Source organism: Strigops habroptila, chromosome 5 (assembly GCF_004027225.2).
Source record: "Strigops habroptila isolate Jane chromosome 5, bStrHab1.2.pri, whole genome shotgun sequence".
NCBI lineage: Eukaryota > Metazoa > Chordata > Aves > Psittaciformes > Psittacidae > Strigops > Strigops habroptila.
Genome location: NC_044281.2, coordinates 78,160,232 through 78,178,186, shown reverse-complemented (window position 1 = coordinate 78,178,186; position 17,955 = coordinate 78,160,232). Strand labels below are relative to the sequence as shown.

Below are 17,955 nucleotides of genomic sequence, written 5' to 3'. Positions count from 1 at the left end.
AATTGTTAGTCATGATCATTTGTTTTACAGCTTGAGACATTTCCCTCATGGAATAAGTGAACTGGCTTTGCAAAACTACCTCTGAGTGTAGCCACACATAGCCATCTACTCGGCATCACACACGCAGCAACTCCAGTTTCCATTTCAGACATTCCAAAATACTGGCAATCAAGCCAGAATGTCCAGTGTCCTTGATTTAATGTCCAACACTTGCTAAAATTTCCAAGAAACCGATATTTATACAAACTGTGCCAAAGCTTTTCTGTACAAAGTATTTTCAATTGCACTTTGGAAAGAACTGTGAGTTGAAATAACAAAGAATAAAACTCATTCCAGATCTGTAACCCAATAAAACATCAAAAATACTAATTCTAATTAATTATATTAATGACAAACTTTGCTTCTGTGTCTCTGCTTATCACTAATCTTGTTTTAAATACTTAAAAAACCATTCAGAGACAGTTTTGGTTGTAACACAGCATCATAGAATAGTTAGGATTGGAAAGGACCTTAAGATCATCTAGTTCCAACATGGGTAGCTACAAACATGGCTGGATACTCGAAGAGTTAATGCTAAACATTCTTCAGGATATACATGTGGTTATGGGTATCTGGTGCAAAAAAATTAATTATAAATACAAAAAGATAAATCAGAAAACCACTTTCAAACAGATGATGGAAAATGACCGGCTGCAGTAAGAGACCATCTCGCATCCCACTAGATGGAGCTACGGGCTAGAAATCTGGTCACATACTTCACTAATCCCAGTGGTGCAGAAAAGCCATTTACAGAAGTCAAGTTCCTAAAGCAAATCCTGAACTATTGTCCCGAGGTATTTATGCCTCACAGTAGCATCTACATAAATCAGAGGCATAAAGATGTGCTGTGCTGTCATTGCAGGGACATCGTCGGTAAGCTCAAAGTAGCTAGCTAGAAACAAAGGAGAAAAGTTAATGGGTTTGCATATTAAGAGACCAAAACAACAACAAACAATAATAACAAAGAGAATCAACCCACTTTGCAAATTATGCAACCACTTCTTTTGAAATAAAAAGGCAGATGAAAAATAACTTCTGTTTTAAACACAATTTCCTGGCTTTGGGAAAGCTTGGTTTTTGCTAGTTGGGTTAGATGCAGTAGCAGAGAAGGTGATTTCAATTCATTTTTGCTGAGAGCTGTATTGTCACCTCACTGTGCACTACACAGGGCATGGATGGGCTGCAAAATATAATACTGCTTCAACAGGAAGCTCAAACATTCATCAACATCAGCAAGATGAACTTGCAGTGCAAACACACTACAAAGCAACTCAGCAAGATCATTCTACTTTGCATCTTTCATGCTCGACAGTATCGCGGACCTCCAGTGCTTGGCACTGTGTCACCTTGGCAGATTGTCAGACATGTGTGATTTACCACAGCAACGGAACAAGTAAATCGGTAATGAGGTGTTCAGTCATGTCAAGTGTCCATACGCTGTATGGCTGGGTAAGTTTATAGTGATCCAGGTGAGCAAGGGCAGGAGCTGGTGCCTGGGGATACAGAGCTCCCCAGATTGGGGTAAACTGGCTGAAACAGAACTGAAATACAGCCAGAGGGAGAAGGAGCACTGTCAGGGATCCAGGCCTAGAGGAATTCTTGCTGTAATTGCATGGAATGCAGTCCTTTCTTTAGAAACCATAAACTGCCAGCTACTCACTGGAAGATTTTACTAAGAAGCTGTTTCCAGAAAAGCAGCACGTTTAGGAATGACAGTCACTAGAACTTGTCAGTCACTAGCCCTTGGATTTATTCTCCGAGATACATATTTCAACAGAGGAAAGGAAAAGCTGCGTAGCCTATTGTTTACCAAACATGTAATTACACTGTAATTAAATTTAGTTGATTGTTCTCCTTCACAGTAAGACAATCCCGTTCACTACCCAAGCTTCAAGGGCATCCATAAATACATGTATAAAGATTAGTCTCTCTGCTAGAGGAATGCTCAATATCTTAGCCAAAATCAGGCCCTACCTACACACGCCAGCACTCAAGAATGTGAATAAAACAGCCCTTTTGAAAGAACTTAAGGCCAGATCTACAATGGTTGCAAACATCCTAATATCTGAACTAGAATGGCACAGGATCTATGATCTACAGTATGATGATTTTTATAGCGGGGAAACAGATTTTAGGCATTGGTGAAGTAGTAATTAAAACAATAAGGAAAATGTATTAGCATCTGGAAGACAGGCAATCAGCAATATCTAATATGACAAATTCAAAGCAGCCATGGTAGGAAAAGCAGATGCACAAGAGCACAAATACAAGCACATAATGAAAAATAAGTATTTTGGTTTATGATGATAAAAAGGAGACCATCAGGACATTCTTTTCCAGGCAGATGTGCTGTTCAAAGGAAAACACTCTACAATGAGAAGGAAAAAGAATCACTCACAAAAAGTTCTGTTGAATTCTTTTAATAACACTAAGAAAATATCATAGTATTAAAGTCCTGCATGGGATTCTCAAAAGGTTATTTCAGTTGGGATTTCTTCGTGTTTATAACTTCATTTTTTTTTCCCCAATTGTGTTTTCTTTTCAACCAACTACTCCTTTACAATGGCATTTCCAGTTAAAACACAGCTAACCTATAAATACCTGAATACCACACCACACATTGTGTGCGTGGGTTTTGTTTAAATCTGAGCAGAAATAACAGTAAATCTATTCAACACAGGGAAGCAAACGTCGATCTGTTAAGCTGGGAATGTAACAGCCAGCAAAGAATACATTGCATACATAATACAGAAGGAAAAAATTATCATCTGGAGTATGTGAAATTACACTGATTTTTGCACCTTAAACCTATTAGAAGTTACTCTGTTGGCCAATACTAATCCACTGAAGAAGCAGAATGTTGGTCAGAAGTCTAACGTTTCCTGTACCAGCACAGAGAGAATATAAGCAGTCCAATGCTGTTAAAAGAAAACATGAAATCCAGCTCATGTTTCTGGTTAGGGATCGATTTCTTCAGGAACTACTGTTAACATAACATCTTCGTTGCCCCTGCGTACGACCATGTTCAACGTACTGTCCTTTTTAATGATGTCACTGACATCACTGGCTGAACTTATCGACTGTCCATTGATGCTTATAATCACATCGTTGTCCTTCAGGCCACCACTGAAAACACAAAGCAGCAATGTGTTATTCTAATTGCCATTTCATTGTCTTTACAACAGTGCTTAAAACCCCAAGATTGCTGCATTTTTCCTATTTCCCACCCAAGGGCAGTAGCACAGAGACACAGCAGGCAAGCAAAAAGCAATAGGAATTTATGAAGTGGTGGAGATTACAACACAATGCAGAAACCTCAGAAATCGGATGGAGGTACAAGTTTGATGAATTCCATATTTCACTGTCTTTAAGGGAATTCACTATTGCAAATAGTGCAATAATTCTGCAATAAGGATCCTAGATGCTGATTTGGTACAGGAGATAAGAGGCATATTTCTCTTGTAAAATAATTGTGACCAGGCTCTCAAAGGGGAAATTTCCCACGCTTATTCATGTATACATAGCAAACCAATCTGAGTGGCACTATGTGTTAACACATGCAGAATTTCAGTCCTGAATCCATGCTGTTCTCTATGCATTCATAAATAACTTGCTGGCAGCCAAATCACCTGACTTGTGTGTTTTAAACATGAGAAGAATAACACTGCCGCAATCTAGCCCAGTCACCAAAAAGCATGTGTGTCCTTCATCTTGCCTGTCCATAGCCATAAGGAAGGGACCTTAAAGCTCATCCAGTTCCAGCCCCTTGCCACGGGCAGAGACACCTTCCACTAGAGCAGGTTGCTCCAAGCCCTGTCCAACCTGGCCTTGAACACTGCCAGGGATGGGGCAGCCACAGCTTCTCTGGGCACCCTGTGCCAGCACCTCAGCACCCTCACAGGGAAGAGCTTCTTCCTTATATCTAAACTGAACTTGCCCTGTTGAAGTTTGAACCCATTAGGTATTGTCCTATTACTACAGTCCCTGATGAAGAGTCCTCTGCATCTTTGTCAGCCCCTTTAAGCACTAGGAGCTGCTCTGAGGTCTCCACACAGCTTCTCTTCTCCAAGCTGAATAGCCCCAATTTTCTCAGCCTGGCATCAGAAGAGAGGTGCTTCAGCCCCCTCATCATCCTCGTGACCGTCCTCTGACTCCAACAGTTCCATGTCCTTCTTATGTTGGGGACATAAGATGGGCCAGAACTGGAGCCAGCACCGCAAGGCTCCTCTGCCCAAGGCTGTGTGTCTCTCCCTGAGCTGGCTGAGATTGCTGCCGGGACCAAGTAGCAGGCTGGTGAGGGATACCATCAACCACAATGTCTTGCCCGATCTTGCACAATGATCTGGCTCCAAGTTATGGAAATATTAACCAAGTAACCAGATTAGACATGATTCAACCTTTCAGCATAATTCTTCTTCACAAAACCACAGAGCAGTCATCAGCCTCTTCCGCCCACAGAAGACGTCTTACATGAGTGTCTCCTGCAAGCAGGGTGCCTCGGCCAACCTTTGCAACAAATCTGGGTGCCTACTGAAGGCATGGTTTAAAACATGCTCATGGGAGAAACCATTCCAGATTATCTCGGTCTCTCATGCAGCCTCTACATCCAATTCATACCCAGGACAGGGAGCTGCAGAACTGCTCTGGTCCCATACTAGCATGTCTGCACAACATGCATTGAAGAGGAAATCAGCAGAATGGGCAAACCCATTGGCAAAGTGACTAGGAGTGGGGGAGACAGAGCAAACATGGACTGCATTTTAATTGCATCCTGATTTGAGTTTGTCTTCAAGTTATGAGGCTACACTGCCTCACATTTCTTCTACTTCTCTAATATCCTTCTCCCACTCTCTGCTGTTATCTGCATTCCTATAACAATTTTTCTGTACCTTCAGATTGGACCTGCATGTCAAGGCAGCCAGTTCAGTCCCACACTGAAGCAGCCACATTATTCCTACACTAACTGCAGTTTAATGTCACATTACAGGCATACACCAGTAATTTGCATGAACAGTGCTGCCAACAAGAATCATCTCCAAAACACAGCAATAATTCAGAGAGCATGTTAGCTAATGCTATATATCTTACAGTGACATCCAAACTGCAACAAGGAGACATCATCCAACCGTAGAATTGTAGAATAGTTAGGATTGGAAAGGACCTTAAGATCATCTACTCCTCGCAGTCCTCCTAAGAGATAACATATGCCTGCTTCAAGTAGTTTTCCACCTACATGCCTTTGGTGATACATATGCCTTTGTTGCCACAAAGATTTACTCGTCTTAAACGATCTCCAGTTTCAGAAATTTAATAAATTTTCCCGTTTCCTATCCGGGATTACTGAGCGGCTTCATACCAAGCAAACTCTGAAAGTGTCTCCAGTAAGAGCCAGACTTACCACTGCTGGCAACCACAGACCAGATAGAATCCTAGAATGGTTTGGGTTGGAAGGGACGTTAAAGCTCCTTCAGTTCCAACCCCCTGCCACGGGCACAGACACCTTCCACTACAGCAGGTTGCTCCAAGCCCCATCCGACCTGGCCTTGAACACTGCCAGGGATGGAGCAGCCACAGCTTCTCTGGGCACCCTGTGCCAGAGCCTCAGCGCCCTCACAAGGAAGAGCTTCTTCCTTACATCTAACCTAAATTTCCCCTGTTTAAGTTTGACCCCATTCCCCCTTGTCCTATCACTACATGCCCTTGTAAAAAGTCCCTCTCCAGATTTCTTGTAGGCCCCCTTTAGGTGTTGGAAGACTCTTATAAGGTCTCCTGTACTTCAGCCAGGCATCTCATGAAGTGTGGCACCAACTAGCATGTGAGCTTCCGAGCAAATACTGAGTAATACTAAGATCAGTTGCCCAAAACCAAAAGCTCTTCCCAGTAATGTGACTCCTGACAAAGCTCTCACATAGAAGAGCATCTCCTGCTAAGAGAGGATTTCACCCCCAATGGGAGAACGCCAGGAAAGGTGCTGGGTTTTCCCAGCACTGAAGTGCTTGGGCTGAGTTGGACACACCTTCACTAGGTGGTTGCAAAGCTTCTCCCTCACTCTTCTACAGGAGGGACCAGCAGGGCCGTGAGGAACATGCACAAGCAAACGTCTTTATTCAGCACTGGCATCGGTACAACAGATGTCTTGGAAGCAGTCACTGAGAAAAAATGAAAAAGGAGTTTCCACGCCCACTGAATCCTTGCCCTTTCAGCTGGGAACGCTGACAGGGCTCCGCTGCAATACCCTCATATGCTCCCAATATTGTCCATCAGGGACTGGCCTAAAACCACAAACTGATTTCCAACAGACAACCTAATAGCTATCAGATGGTCGCAATTGTGTTAATTTACCATGATGAAGATAGCCAGTTAAGCAGAGAACATTCCCTATCATTGACCCTCTTAAGCCAGTGGCAGTGGTTTTGAGAAGAAAAGGACTTCAACTTACGCTTCAGCTGGTGTTTCTGGAATTACTTCAATAACATAGGCCCCAGAGACAACATCAGGAAAGTCTTTATGGCGATCCTTCAGCTCTCTAGCTTTGCTGGAAAATGAAGAAACAGCAACAAAAATATTTTGACGAGATGTGAAAAAAAAAAACAAGCAGGCATTTTTACTTAGTTAAGTCACTTAATGTTCACTAGCTGAGGTATTTTACACATGTTGATGCGACACTTCCCAATTTGTTTTAACCCTTACAAGTGTTTCAAAGAATTATTACACTTTTTTTGCATGCATACAGCTTTTTAATGCCCATTTCTGGTAAAGGAAATCTTTTCAATAGATGCAGACGATCATAGTTAAAACATTTGGTCTTTAGAACTAGCAGATTCTGAATACCTAAAAAACCCCTTCAGGTTTCAATGTTTTGTTATACCTGTGATCCTGCCCATGGGAAAACTTCTGGTTATTTCTACAGGACATAGTAACACCTACTCCTGAGTCTTTTCTGGTTTGGGTATGAGTAAGAAAGTCCACACCAAAGCTTCATTTTTTCTTAAGTGAATAATTTAATGAAAGTAAGTTTATAGAACTGGAAATATGCACATAGCTGCTGCAATTCTTGAAAACATACGCCAGTATGTTATACAACAGTAACAGAGCCCTAGAACAAACCAACAATCACTAGCTAGTCTCTTCTGAAGCATTAAGGAAAAGAAAAAGCCAGGGTGTTGCTTAAAAACTGGCTCAGTACAAGAGTCTACAGGAGAGTTCAACCACGTAGCAGATGAAAAGAAAAACATAGCAAAAACTGGCCACAAGTTGTCACCAGGGGCACACACTGCTGGTTCAAACCTCCTTGTTTCCGCACATCAAGAGCTTGATCCAAATGCATGCAGCCACCACACTTGGGAAAGGCAAGGAACCACCACCTTTACTTACCTAGGAGTTAGAGACATCATTCGTATGCCAATGTATTTCTTTTTGGTTATAGCTTTTCCTACAAAAAGGAAAAACAGGTCTTGGTCAATTACTCTCACCAAAAGAACCTCAAAGGCCATAAACTTTCTGATTTGTCACTATTCTCATGGTTTTTTCTCTTTCAAAGCAGTGAAGTACAGTACCTTTAGCTTGTCTGTCATGGGATTCAGTTAGGAACTTTTTGATTTTATCCGATGGGATAGCAAACGAGATCCCTGCTGTAACTTTTAATGTGTTAATTCCAATCACTTCACCATCCTGGAGAAAGAAGAAATTGTTATTAGCAAATGTGAAACATCTCAAAGAGAAATGGGTGTTTTCTTCCAAACAATCACAGACACACGACACACTCTGTAGCTGGTTTCCAATTTGCTAAATGGTTTCTTTAAATCTAATTTTTTGAGTGTACTGATAAAAAACCTACTCCACAATTTTGGAAAACTGATGTGAATATTTATGTGCTACCAGAAGAGAGACCAGAACTGGGCAGCTCTCCTGCTTCCAGCAGACCAGCAGCATATTCTCAGCCAATTTTGGTCTGTTTATTTCAGCAGGCACCTCATGAAGCCCAGCACCGACCAGTTCTGAGCAGATATTGCATAATAATATAAACGACAGTTCACCAAAATCAAAAGCTTTTCCTGGTAATGTGGTTCCAAGAGAAAGTTTCAGATAAAACATTCTGCTGTCAGCTGATGATTCAAACTCTTCTGAAATCTCAGCAGCTTCCCTCCCTGATCTACCCCACACAGAAGCTATCCAGCTGCAATTCTTTAAAAGGTTACGAGTACTGAAACTGTACTTTGAGTTGGGTGAAAAAAAGGTGCCAGATCTCCAAGGCAGAAACTGCGGCTAGCTCTTTCTCTCAGTTTGTGCTGTCCCTCATCAAGGACCACTGCCTCTCCTCCCTTCAACCCCCTGTGCTCCATCTGAGAGACTTCACACAGCAGCTGGGTTTTGCAACCTGCTTCGGTTGTTCTCTCTTTGTCTTATCCACAGTTGCTGGAGGTCAATGCTGACTATGTTGTACAATAGCAGTAAATAAACCCTAATATACTGATAAATACAACCCCCTCAGTGTGATTTAAAACAAAGGGGTTTTTGAACCATTATGCTGAGTTGCAGTATGAAAAAACCTCAGTATTGTCAGTTGCATGGTACACACTGAGGTCAAACGCCTCAACTTTCAAGTGTGCTTTTAACTTTTTGCAAGACACAGGCAAAAAAAGATTGGGTATTACACTTGCTTGAAACTATGCAAACTGTAAAGACCCTAAAGATTGAAATCGAAGTGCATTTCGGGACTCGCCAACATAAACATGGAGGAGTGATTAGTAAGAACCATGTGAATTTTGTGTAGTCAGCCAGATATAAAGCTCTGAATCACATTTCTGGCGTAGGGTTTGTTTGTTTGTTGGTTTGAGTGGGGTTCTCTGGTTTGTTTTTAAACTGAAAATTAAGAAGTAATAAGCTTGACGCTAAGCAAACTTAAAGAAACTCTTACCAGATTCACTAGGGGTCCTCCGGAGTTTCCATACTGAAAATAAACATATGGCAAGAACATGTTTTAGTATCTACCTCTTCATTCATGGCAAGCAAAACTTAAAAGAGATTTCTGAAATATTTCTGTAGCATTTTTTTTCATTGTCTATTAAATCTGTGCAATAGAACAGTCTTAGCATCCAAACCCACTAACTACACTTAACATCACCCCTTTTAGCTGAGCTTTGCAAATGCTTAGTCCTTCTTCTCTTGCCAAAGCTAAGAAAGCCAAGGTTTTTCTTTTGTTTTAGTAGTACCACACTAGCAACTTAAGAAGATTTTAGGACAGCTCTGGGAGCTGTTAGGGAAGATTTCTTACAAGGCCAACAGCAGAAGTACAAAAACCATTGTTTTGCCTCAATGCAGAAACAAGCTTGAATCCTTAAACTAAGCTTGGCTTCTTTTTTAGCAAACACGATGGATTTTGAAAAGACAGTTATTTGCCAGAGAAAATTGCCTCCTCCCTTGTAAGAATTTTGAAGTGAAGGCAGATATTGTACTTGGTGTGGTTCCTTGGGGGATTTTCAAATAACAATCAAGTGCTGCTGAAGCGCAGATGTCCATATTTACAAGGATGAAAGAAAGGCCAGCTACCCTCACTGTTCTTAACAACTGTATCACTGCTGAGATTTTCAAACTACTCAAGAAATATAAGAGCGGGGGGGATGAGGCTCATCCCCCCAGGACGTACGTTGATGATGGCATCTGTCTGAATATAGTCCATATCGGAGTTGCGGAGCCCCAGCTCCTTTCCTCCACGTTGAGTAGTACTGACGATCCCTGTAGTCACTGTGTTTTGAAGGGAAAACGGACTTCCAATCGCCACCACAAATTCTCCTGGCCTCAAGTCTGCAGACTGACCGAGCAGAAGAACTGGCAATTTACCCTACAAACAAACATAACATTAAAATAGAATTAAAAAAAAGAAGAAACAAGAAAAATTCGAATGTTAAGACACTACTACACAGTGAGGACAAACTCTACAGAAGCATGAACACGTTAATGGAACAGAGGAAGAAGAGAGGCTTTTATCTCTGAGGGATTTTGCTTGTTCTGTTTTCTTTGAATATTTCACGTGGCTTGGTACAGAAGCATCTCAACGAGCTTCTCCTCCAACGAGTGGGCTTTTTGGACTGTAGGAGTACTTTTTCCACAACAGGTACCCATTAAATCAAAACCAATTAACACACCAAAGGAACAGCTACTCCCTGCTGTACAAAGGAAGCATTTAAGGATACTAGGAATGCTTGTTTCCAGCAGCTTCTTGAAATAATTAGCCAACAGTTGCTGAAATAAAAATAATATATTGAGAGTGAACACTACAGAGTCATGAAAACAGCAGGCAAAGCGTATCAAACACGCACATGCGTAGTTAAAAGCATTTTATATTCTCATAAGACACCAGCTAATGTTTCATCTTGCTTTGTTTTCAATGGAGTATCTCTTCTAAATAATTATATTGCCTCCTACATGCACTGGTATTTTCTTCTGAAGATGTTAGGATTTAAAGACTTTATGGGATTTTTCTATTCTGACAGTAAGGAATACCATTATACTTTCCTTTCAAGATCTTATCTCTAAATATACTAAATATCACGTTATTGAAGACATTCCCACTATGGCACAAAGCATTCTTAAAATACAGCATCAAAAAGGAAGGGAAGGTTGGATCACACACCCTCGCCCAATGCAATGGATCAAGGGAACTGAGTGTGGTTGCAACAAGATATGTTATATCTGCACAGGAACTGAACTGGCTGAATAACAGATGATTCCAGCTGGACCAGTAACTCCCCCTTCAGCAATCAGAAAACAGCTGGGAAGTTCTTAAGGCCTCCTACTCACCAAGTAAATACAGAAGGGTGTTCTGAAACAGATCATATTTGAAATAAATACTTTGCCTTTATTTATCACCTGCCTGTAAAACACATACTGAGCAGCATTCCTCCTTTCCTTTGCGTTTTTGAAGTCTTTATCCTTTTAGTGATGTGACACGTTTTTTAATCTGTCAATGATCCCGACCCTCCCCAAGTATTTAACTACATATTTACTATGAGGGTGGTGGGGCCCTGGCACAGGGTGCCCAGAGAAGCTGTGGCTGCCCCATCCCTGGCAGTGTTCAAGGCCAGGTTGGACACAGGGGCTTGGAGCAACCTGCTGTAGTGGAAGACGTCCCTGCCTGTGGCAGGGGGCTGGAACTGGATGAGCTTTAAGGTCCCTTCCAACACAAACTGTTCCAGGATTCTATACTTAATCGTGCCACTAGACTATTTCTATTAGCATCAATGGACCTTGGCATGTATAAATTCAGGTTTCAGTTTAAGGATTTGGAGGATTAAATGGTTACTGAACCCAAAATAAGAACAGAAGTCTGAAGGGATGCATCTTTTGCTTAGCAAACCTAATCTTAGTTGTGTTTTCCTTCACACTCACCTCACTTCAAAAATTCTTTCCTTTGCTCAACAAACTCGGCCCCAAAAGGAAAAAGGCTTTAGTATAAACTTTCACAACAGGACAGTGATTCTAGATGCACTGGAATCCCTAGCTAGATATTAACTTAAACCAATTTCCGAGGAGTGAATACCAGTTACTATATTTAAAACTAGTGTATCTTCGAGGTATTCTTGAGCTGTGTACCTAAAATGGAGGTACAAATAGGCTTAATGCCCCTTCTTCTGATTCATTCCTCCTGGAAAACTTGTAAAGGTGCCTTTTTCATCCCATACGTGTTCCAAAGCACACAGATTTATGAACCTATACTTGATGGGATCATAAAGCTATATATTGTGTGCTCACATAACAAAGAAACAAGGCAGCATGTAGTATGCCCTGATTATTTGTACAGATTGCCAAGTTATAATTTAACTTCAGAAGTTAATAGAAGCTGAATCATTACTAAATTTGGGCAAAAAGAGAGAATATTATGTGTTTAAATAGGAAATCATGAGGTAGCTCTTTAGTTGTCTTTTGCCACCAGCAGTTTGAAGCCTGTATTGATAAATGACCCTTAGGGGAAAAAAATCCACTAATATAAACTAATCCAAATGCCCACCATTTTGTACTTTTCACCTACAAGTTTATTTCAAATATCCTAGGAGATACACAATATCTGTAAAGTAGAAAGTAAAACCTAATGACATCGGTCATCTCCATATGCTGCCATAGATACAGAAGTTATGGTTTTAATATTTAAGAAGCCTGGTCCTCTGTACCCTTTATCCAATTTTGCTACAATTCCACCAGTAAAATTTTACTCAGATGAACAGATTGTTTCAATAAAACTCATTGCCAAATGCCAGACAGGACAAGATGCTCTATGGAAACTTATCATTCAGCCTCCAGACAGCAAGAAAATAATTAAGCCAACTGCTTGTTAAACAGAATCAGTTGGAGGAGCAACAGAACAGGCAGCAGAGTAAAGAGAAAAACATTTCCCTTTCTAATGCTCTTTCAGAGGCAAGTTTTCACAACCAGCAATGCCCTGCTATTAAATAATAATTATCCGTGGCCCCTATCAATGCTATAGCCTTAGATAAATCCAAAAGGCTGTGGTTTAACTCTGGGAAGGATTCAGCAGCATTACCCAGTTTCCCCATTGTATTTGCAGCAGCAACATCCCAAGGCATCACTGCTGAGCAGTTCAGCATCTCAGACCACAGCCCTGACTCCAAGGGACCTCTCCAGTACAGCAGGAAAGAGAGAGCTCCGATTAGCTGTGCTGGGAAGCATGCAGTATATGCAACACAAACAGCCCCATATGGGTATTGTTTGGATTGAGGGAGCACCCTGGCCCTTCCTTCTCTTGCCAGATGCTCTTAGGCTGACGTAGCATGTGTTTTCAAGACGTTGTTGGTTGAGAGCAGCCTCTCTTTTTGGCACTGATTTTCTTTATTACAAAAAAACCCCAACACACAACACTACAAAAAGTGGCTTTTGCTTGTATCTCAGTGCACTGAACAGGGATACTTTACAGAGGCAGAAGACAGAAACATGGACAAGCAAAAGTAACCACAAATCTTCTTTTTTTCTCATTAATAGAAAAAAAAAAGACCGGTTATGTACAAAGTTAAAGATTTTTATGACGTTCTTGAGCTATAAAAACGGTCATGAAGCCAAAATTGCATCTGGCAGCAGAAAGAAAATACATGAACATCTCTGACTAATACAATTACTTTTGATTGTGCTGCGTTTTCAAGCCCGTGCCTATACTAGTGAGGTTTCAAAGTGTAGCGCTGCATGGATTGGCTGTGGGTCATCCGTGTGATTCAACATGCCTTCTGGAAAAAGGCTGGCTAACCTTTCCTTTGCTCGGAACAAAACATCAACTGCAAAAATCGCCTTGTTCTGTACATATTGTGAAACATAGCTATGGAAAATGTGCTCTCTGTTCCTTCTGATTTCGCTGTGTGGTGCAGAGCACGCTAACAGTGCTGCATGTAAATACTCTCATTAGTGCCTCTGCAAGTAAATGCCATGAAGAATTGGTTATGATGAAAATATGCATTGTAGCGGCTTTAAATTTTGGGGGTTTCTCTCTAAAAAAGCTTAAAAATAACATTGCCACATTCAGAACTAAACTTTCCACTATCAAAACCTCCGTTTATTTACATTGTAGAGGTGGTTTTGTAATGAAAGCAGTATAAACCCAATCAAAATCCCTGGGCACCAAGCAATCAAGTGGGATGTATGTCCTTCTGCAGGCCATAGTAGGAGTGCTGAGAATGTGAGGCAAGCATTTAGTGCAGTGTTGTAACCAGAATCATATCAGATGCACACTCTGTCTGTGCCCTCACACCCTTCCACTGGCAAGCTCTCGCGGAGGATGTTAAGGCAATCCTTGTAAACCAAATTTAAGTGCTTGGGGTTTAGGGCTCTTAATAACCATGCTTAATAAATGGGCACTCTTCAGTTTTCACAGGTCATCAGGATGACACAGCTACCGTTACAACTCGTGATTCTCTTTGGTTAACTATAGATTTGCCACAGCAGTTAATTAAAATCCCAGGCACACAAGCATGCCTTGCAGCGCAGTGAACAGGCAGCCAGAAACACCCAGCACCTCAACCCAGCTTTCCCAGTGACTCACTGCATGACCTTGGGCAACACATCTTTCCTGTCCCTCCATTTTTCATTTGATGCAGCCTCGGGGCTCTGCTGGGATCTGTGTTTACTCAATAAAACAAATCTGCAAGCAGGCATTCTGCAAGGACACAGAAATAGGACTAAACATGCAAAACCATAAGTGGCACATGACTCACTGTTTACACCCAGCCAGAGAAGGAGCCATTAATTAGTGTTAATATTTTAAGCCTTTCTCATCCTGAAGGGCTTCAGACATTTTTATATATGGATTTGACTCAAACCCTGGATAAACATCACTCCCACGAAAATGGAGAGCTGCACAGCACCACAAGAAACGGCTCCATCCAACAATAAGGCACAGCTATCATGGCATGGGAGATTAGGACAAGGATAGAACAACAGCATCATCAGCTAGCAGCCAGGTGTTCACCTGATGTATATTAGCAATATAGGTCGAGTCAGGTAAAACTAGCAGAGCCTGGACAAATGAGCTCTGAAACTAAAAGAAAAGGCAGCACACGACTAGCACCAGGCATGGCCAATGCCACAGAGAAATAAAAACTAAGAAACAGATGGCCATAACCAGGGGCTGTTTCACTTGGAACTTTTATATCCATGAAATAAGTGACTTTGTCTCTAAGTTGGCACAGAAAGTGAGTAAATCCCTTCTCTGCTCTGTAATCTCCTTCGTTTGTGGAAGGAAGATCACGAATCTGCAGGAAGCAGTTTGCAGTTCAAGAAACCGATGAAGAGGAGACAAATGTCTCGAGTTCAATTTGTGTTACACAGCGACAGAGTTCCCTCATGCTTTTTATTTTTAGGTGGAAGAGAAACAGATGCTTGTACAGTACACTACTTCAGCTGTATGTAACTCTGGCAAAACATGGAACTTCTCTGGGAACTGCATTTCTGTTCTCATTAATGAAGCTATTCAACATTCGGAATACGTTATGGCAAAATCAAAACACAGGCCCCTGAGCATATATAAAGATGGGGAATATCACCCACAATCTAGAAACTGCTTGACAAAAGGCCAAAGAAAATGAAAACCCCAAGCTGAATGCATGACGAGCCTCCAAAAGTATTTCATCTATAGTCAGAAAAACAAAACTGAGTCTCCTTATCTAAATATGGAGCATGGGAAGCTTGCAGAAAAAAAAATAGGAAGAAGGATGAAGTGTGTTTTGCTATGTCACCAAGATTTCAGCTACCTGCCAAGATATTGCTGTTCTCCCCCACATAAAATGAAATAAAGCACCCTAATGCTGGCAGACCCACCCCAGAGGTGTGTGAGCATTTTGCTGCATGGGGAGCTGGACCAGTGCATCGTCCCTGCAGCAAGGGCTACTAGGAGCTGAAGAGAGCAGGAAACTGCTGCTTAAACTGATGAGTTAATATCCAAGCTTTTTATGAGCTATTTCATTTCTATAGGTCCTGAAGACTTCTGGAAGCAATATGTGGGCTTCCTCAGGCTCTTGAGAGGAAGCAATGTAATATCCAGCGATAGATTTCAAAGTAAAATAGCATTTTAGAAAAGCCACTTGCATCTGATGTTCAAGTAGTTTGTTTTTTCAAAGTGTGGGCTATTAAAATATTGATACACAAATAGGAAAGATTGCTTTGCTGCTTCCTCCAGTTTGTACACGCACAGAAAGCAATCCCCTCAGACCACAAAGATACAGATGCTGCATTGCCTCATGAAACCACTGAAGGAATGAGAGCAGAAGGTCTTGTTGATTTAAGTGTCAAACTAAGTGGTTATTAGAAAGATGGAGGAAAAACCTTAAGCAAAAGGGCTGAGATACCACCACAAGTTAGAGATCAGTCACGAACCCACTACTGCTGTACCATGTAGAGGTCAAATCCTGCCTGGGATACAGAAGGCAGTGACTGGTCACATCCAGGAACAAAAATCATCAGACCTAGGCATGTCTCCCCTGATATACATGCTATTTCAGTCAGTGGCGAGTGTTTCATGGCTGTTTTTTAAGCACTTAGGACAAAGATACACCTCAAAATAAAGCTATTCATGGTGCTCCCCACTTCTGCACTCACTGACAAACCACAGGCACCTGCCACAGAGATCAGTTCTGCAGGCAGAGTCCAATTTCCAGGGGTGAACAGGGTCTCCAGGCAAAAACCACCTTCACCTCCCACTAATTTTGGCTTCCAGTTTTGATTTGGGTGAGGGCACAGGGCTCTCTCTTAATTCTGCCCTCCGTTAACCCTGACATTGTCCTTTAAACCACCCTAGAATTTCCTTTCCTCCTCCTGGTGTCTACAGTTCTCAGCAGCTGTATTACACATCCTCATTTAACAAGGTAGTTATTTGTGCTGAGACGAATTTCACAATCCAGCTCTGCCAGTTCGAGAGCATCTGCTTATTTGGAGTGTTGTGCAATGTTCCTGACGGGTTTCACGCTCACTGCAGCATCACGTGTGTCACACAGGGTGGGTTATTTCACCAGCCTCTGCCTATGCTGCCAAAGCCCCAGTTTTCCTAGGCAAGACTTATAAATTTCACATGTTCATAACCAAGCTGTCTGCAGCTGCACTGTTTCTTTCTAGTACTGCTGCTTGCAGTTGGAAGGATGGTTATATTGCATTCATGTTTGCTGCACTTGACTCCAATCTTTCTTCCCACTTTCACAAACTGCTGTGTGTCATGACAGACACAAGCAACACAGTTGCCCTTTTTTATAGACTGTAAAAATTAGCATGTTTTAGGATTAGAAGAACAACCCCAAAATTTCTGTTCCTCATTGACTGCAAAATGTTTTTTCATGATAAAGAATTTAAACAGGGAAACAGTTCATCTTCATTGGTGCCCAGATTTTATCATCATCTTTCATATCCTATTACACCCAGCAAAGCCAAATTAGTTCTAGGAATGTCTTTGGCCACATGTTCACACCTTAAAGAAAAACAGCATGCAGGCTGCTGCAAAATCTTAGCAGTTTTGAGAATACCAGCTCACAGCCTAAACTCATGCTTCAAGCCCAGTTCTGTTCCTAACCACAAAGGCATTCTTTATCCTTCAGATCCTGCCTTAACATGCCACAAAAAACCATAACCCCTCTCCCCAACATTCTGCATCTTTGATGTCACTTTTAATAATTCCAGTATCTGAAGGGGGCCTACAAGGATGCTGGGGAGGGACTCTTCCTTAGGGACTGTAGTGGTAGGACAAGGGGTAATGGCTTCAAACTTAAATAGGGGAAGTTTAGGTTAGATATCAGGAAGAAGTTCTTTATTGTGAGGGTGGTGAGGCACTGGAATGGGTTGCCCAAGTAACTTGTGAATGCTCCATCCCTGGCAGCGTTCAAGGCCAGGTTGAACAGAGCCTTGGGCAACATGGTTTAGTGCGAGGTGTCCCTGCCCATGGCAGGAAGTTGGAACTAGATGATCTTAAAGTCCTTTCCAACCCTAACTATTCTATGATTCTATGATTCTAATTCATGCAAAAGGAAGAACTTCACCTCTAACTTCAGAAAAAATCTTAGGGATGGTTCCCATGCCATATCCAGATATTTAAAGGGTTATTTGTACCATCACACTGACTTCTTCAGTCATTAAATAAATTTCAATTTCAATAAATTACTACCTCTGTGCTTTTAAAAAGTCTTTATCAATCTGAATGATTGCAAGACAATTCAGTACAAAAAGGAAAGATCAATCACTGAACTTGAATGGATATATACAAAGGTCCCATGAAAGTTCAGACTGAAAATCAGCTTCTCAGCTGTGTTTCCACTTTAACTGTTTGGTGAACACTTAAAATGTTGTGTTTCTAATTCTCTAAATGCAAAGCATAATCCATCCTGTAAATAGAGGTGCTTCAGGCCTCACCTTGGATTGGAATTTCCCAATGCCATGTCA

At 41.5% G+C, this 17,955-nt stretch overlaps 1 protein-coding gene across 1 annotated transcript in view; it reads right to left on the bottom strand.

The window, feature by feature from the left end:
- Window positions 1-2,443: 2,443 nt before the first annotated feature.
- HTRA1 (HtrA serine peptidase 1) overlaps window positions 2,444-17,955 on the bottom strand; it is a 35,650-nt gene continuing 20,138 nt past the window's right edge. Inside the window, exons 4-9 of the mRNA XM_030487776.1 lie at window positions 9,686-9,880; window positions 8,957-8,989; window positions 7,596-7,710; window positions 7,414-7,471; window positions 6,479-6,574; window positions 2,444-3,165 (exon numbers count right to left, since the gene is read on the bottom strand). Coding sequence (XP_030343636.1) covers window positions 2,997-3,165; window positions 6,479-6,574; window positions 7,414-7,471; window positions 7,596-7,710; window positions 8,957-8,989; window positions 9,686-9,880 — 666 coding nt within the window. The 3' untranslated portion in view covers window positions 2,444-2,996. The remainder of the gene's footprint in view (window positions 3,166-6,478; window positions 6,575-7,413; window positions 7,472-7,595; window positions 7,711-8,956; window positions 8,990-9,685; window positions 9,881-17,955) is intronic.